The sequence below is a fragment of the Trypanosoma rangeli genome (genome assembly GCF_003719475.1).
Source record: "Trypanosoma rangeli strain AM80 chromosome Unknown Tra_15.4_contig_00072, whole genome shotgun sequence".
Taxonomy (NCBI): domain Eukaryota; phylum Euglenozoa; class Kinetoplastea; order Trypanosomatida; family Trypanosomatidae; genus Trypanosoma; species Trypanosoma rangeli.
In genome coordinates, this window is record NW_021705818.1 from 1 (window position 1) to 4,121 (window position 4,121).

At 51.1% G+C, this 4,121-nt stretch overlaps 2 protein-coding genes across 2 annotated transcripts, besides 6 other annotated features; both read left to right on the forward strand.

Annotated features, from left to right (window-relative positions):
* Window positions 1-24: a microsatellite.
* Window positions 25-102: a microsatellite.
* A 174-nt stretch (window positions 103-276) lies between these two features.
* Window positions 277-311: a sequence feature (G-rich).
* Window positions 312-1,063: 752 nt separating this feature from the next.
* TraAM80_02940 (putative trans-sialidase) lies at window positions 1,064-2,014 on the forward strand (the record flags this gene model as incomplete). The annotated part of the gene is made up of 1 exon (XM_029379927.1): window positions 1,064-2,014. The coding sequence occupies one exon, from the start codon at window positions 1,064-1,066 to the stop codon at window positions 2,012-2,014; it is 951 nt and encodes a 316-aa protein (XP_029240143.1).
* A 245-nt stretch (window positions 2,015-2,259) lies between these two features.
* Window positions 2,260-2,282: a microsatellite.
* Window positions 2,283-2,730: 448 nt separating this feature from the next.
* TraAM80_02941 (myo-inositol-1 phosphatase) lies at window positions 2,731-3,822 on the forward strand (the record flags this gene model as incomplete). Its single annotated transcript, XM_029379928.1, has 1 exon — window positions 2,731-3,822. The coding sequence occupies one exon, from the start codon at window positions 2,731-2,733 to the stop codon at window positions 3,820-3,822; it is 1,092 nt and encodes a 363-aa protein (XP_029240144.1).
* An 81-nt stretch (window positions 3,823-3,903) lies between these two features.
* Window positions 3,904-3,925: a microsatellite.
* A 156-nt stretch (window positions 3,926-4,081) lies between these two features.
* Window positions 4,082-4,118: a microsatellite.
* Window positions 4,119-4,121: the final 3 nt, after the last annotated feature.

Sequence of the window (4,121 nt, forward strand, 5' to 3'; positions counted from 1 at the left end):
TATATATATATATATATATATTATTGTGTGTGTGTGTGTGTGTTACGTACGCGTGTGTGTGTGTGTGTGTGTGTGTGTGTGTGTGTGTGTGTGTGTGTGTGTTACCCAGGCGTGTGTGTTTAATTTATTTATTTTTTGAGTGTCGGTGGTGGTCGGAGAAGGAATGCAGAGTGTTTGATGTGCGGTGCCTGCCGTCGCACCCCCACACCGTCAAAATTGTGTTTTTCAGAACTGAACTCTTTACATTTGCCCGCATACGTACTGATGTGCGTGTGTGGGGAGGGGGGGAGCGGGGGGCGGAGAGGGAGGGGCCTAGAGTACACGTATTTTCATTGGGAACTTTTTAAATATTTCCATCAATTTGATAGAACTGCTTCGTCGCGTGTTTGTCGCTGCGGGCGGTCCTGTGCGGTGGTGGTCGTGAGTGGGTCACGGGTGGTCTCTTGCCTCTCAATGTTTGGCTGGGAAAGGTTCCAGCACGTTTCTATGAGTTTGCTCTGAGTGTAGAAGCATGAATGTGTGCGAATGGGGGTGGTCTGGAATTCGTGGATTTGTTTGCGCATGAGTTGCACGGCCCTCCGATGCTGCGAAGGATGTGCCACGGCGAAGAAACGAGGTGAAGAAGAAGCGGTCGTGCGGGGGTGTTACTTGGAGAAAATTGGTAAGATAAATATATAGGAGGAGGTAAAAGGGAGGGAGATGTTGAGAAAGGATTCCTGGAGTCACCGCTGTCTTCTAACGCAACTGGCAGCAAAGAGGTGGGCTCTGTTCCTTGCTTAAGTTTTGGATGCAAACCTGGGGATGTCTGAGTAGGCATTAGTTTTTATTTTGCACCTCGTTTTAAAAAAAAAAAATTATTTTTGTTTTGCCTCGAATTTTGCGTGGGCTGAGGCCTGTCACGGCTCTCTCGCCACGCCTAGCTCTTCGGCCTTCTGCATGTTTGCTTCGTGCAGGTCGCACTATTTTTTTCTTTTTTTCCTCTCATTCTCACTTTTCCTGCACCGCACACACGCAAACGCATGCCACCCACGACGCAGCTCAGGGAAGTTTTTCCGTTGCAAGGATGATAAAGGCACTGGGGAAAGACACAGGTCGTGGGCGCCAGCGAAGCGATCGCAGCGCCTTTTGGGTTGCCCCACCGCAGCGGTATGTGGTCAACCGGCACAGTCCCAAGGCGGTGCCGCACAATCTCTCCGTCATTATTGTGGTTGACCCCCATATGGTGGAGCCCACTGCATTTCTTCAGCCCATAGCGCTGCTTGTAAACGACACTGGAAGTTGCGAGGCAGCGGAGGATGGGTCTGTGCCTTCGCCCGGGCTGAACTCAACGAGTGATACAGTCATCCCCTCGCTTTTTAGAATGGACGTCTACGTTTGGGAGGACACAACACTGAGGGAGATACTGGAGGAGGTGTTGGCCACGAGTGCGGCAGCCAAGCAGGTACTGCTGCCCTCCAACACCTCAGCCCTCCCTGTTGTGGAGAGGGAGAGGGAGGCAAATAAGCCATCTCCCACCACTGGAAAAGAGAAAATAGGAACGACGGTGAGAAGAGAGGAAGAGAAGAATAATGGTAATAATAACAGTGGGTTGAGGGAGGAAGCGGAAGATGCTGATAGTGCGTCGGTTGAATTTGATGAGGGGAATGAGTCCGTTAACGGAGACGTGGCGGAAGGGGAATCGGACGCCAAACGTGTACGCACCGAGGGGGAGAATACGCAGGAGCCTCCAACGGGTACTTCGTCGGCCACACCATGGAGTCAGCGGAGGAATAGGCGACCGCCGCCTATGCCCGTTGCCAAGGTGCGTGTCTCCCATGTGTTTGTTGACGCTGACAAGAAGCCACAGGTTAGAGATATGGCAGTCTTACGCGTTGACAGGCCTGTCTTCCACACAGGGGACTACACTACCATGCACGAAATACGTACTTCCAAAGCGGGAGGACGAGGATGGAAAAACGGGGACCTGTTGGTGTTATCACCCACCGTACGATACTACAGAACCGTGTATAAGTGATATGGTGGCCGTTTGTGAAGAAGAAGAAGAACAATGCTGGAAAGAATAGTAGGGAAGTGTAGACGGGGGAAAAAAAAAAGGAGGTTTGCATGTAGACATGCTTTTGTCGGTATGCGTACAACGGCACGGGCACTGTATGCAACGGTGTCCCAACTTGTTTTTCCACCCCCTCATTTCTTCTTCTTCTTCCGTGCGATAGGTGGTAGTAGGTGCGATGGCGTGTGTACCCTTCTCCTTCAGCACGGTTATTATTATTATTATTATTATTGTCACCGCTGTGTTTTTTTGTCGTTGTGGTTTACTTTTCTTTGTGGACGAGGCAAGAGGGTCTCTGTCTCCGTGGTTAAGCTTGTGTTGTCTGTTGGGTTGGCTTTAAGCAAGGGGAGGTTGCCCATTTGGTGGTGGTAAGGCGAGAAGGGGGGGGGGAAGTTGTTGTCGTGCATCTCGGCGTATTTGTAGTCTTGTGCAGCCTGCGGGCGCGGTGTCTGCCTTCTGCTTGTGTCACTGCATTGCCACCAATCAAATCGCCTCATACTTTGCCCTTCCCCGCTTAATGGGGTCTATTTTTCTTTATTATTCTCTCTCCTCCCGCCACACAGTTTAAAGCGACTTCACACATCTATTTATCTGTAAGCCATCTCCTCCACCCGGGTTTGCCCGTTTGTTTATTTGTCTCGTCATCTACACCGTCACTGTTTGTAATCGAATCTGCAGGGATGGAAGAGTACATTGACCTGGAAAAGGCGCTTGGTGTGGCCATCAAGGCGGCGCGGAGTGCCGGAGACATCATGAGGGAATTTTACCAACTTCGTCGGGAGGATACCGCGGCGAAAGTGACGCGGGAAACGAAGGAGGGTAGCTTCCAGACTCCCAGCGGGGCAGACGCCCCGCTCAAGCCAAGCCCGCTGCAGCTGCTCGATATCAAGTCGAAGTCGGCCGCAAACGACCTTGTAACGCACTACGATACCCTCTGCGACGAGACCATCATGAAAACCCTGCAGCGCTACGATGCAAAGGTGGAGAATGAAAAACAGAAGGCAGGGTTTGAGTTGTTTCAGTTCCGCTTTATAACAGAGGAGATTAGCCCCGATACGCCCCTGACTGATGACCCGACTTGGATTGTCGACCCCATTGATGGCACCACGGCCTTTGTACACGGGGGCTGTGAGTGCTGCGTCAGTATTGGCCTCACCATTAAGAAAAGGACAGTTCTTGCGGTTGTGTACTGTCCCTTTATTGGGAGCGCACCCCATATGATGTGTGATTCGAGCCCCACCGCCGTCCCAGTGGGGGAATTGTACACCGCCATCCGTGGGAAGGGGGCATTCCTCAACGGCCAAGCCATCCGTGTTGCCGCAGACGTCGCGCCAACAACTTCTCTGGTAACGTTTAATTGTCCCACACGTGTCAAGCTTTCCATGGAAGAGATGTCGAATTGCAAGTCCCAATGGGAAACCCTTCGGCAGGCAAAACACCAGAGAGCCCTTGATGCCAATGGGCACATTCGCCAGGAGCTTGCTCTGATTCCGGTGCAGGGCATCCGCAGCTATGGCGCTTGTGCCTTTATTCTCGCACAGATTGCCGCAGGGCGCGTGGATCTGTACATGGAACCTGCGGGCATGATATGGGATGTTTGCGCAGGAAGTCTTTTGGTAACGGAAGCCGGTGGTGTTGTACAGAACATGTGGGGTCGTGAGTTTGGAATGGAGGGCACCACTACGATTGTCGCGGCGGCGAATGAGGCACTCGCCAAGTACGGAGTCAAACTCTGTAAGGAGGTGAATTATGCGGATTTTTGGAAACCGTGAAACGTTAGGGTGTGGGGTGAAAAGGGGAGTGTGTAAACATGATTGGGGGAAACAATGAGGGAGACTGCGGGGCCAAGAGAGAAGAAAAATAAAAAAAAAAAAATAGGGAGTAAAAAATTTTCTTTACTCTTTCCCCTTTAGTATTAATTTTCACGCCTCCTCACCACTGCAGCGCTGAGGCGCAACTCGGTCTTGTCCCTTTTGTTTCTACTGTCCGCATCCATCTCTTTTTCTCTTGGGGTTGTAGAAGATAACCTCGTTTTTATTTTGTTTCTTTTTGTTTTTTTGTTTTGTTTCTG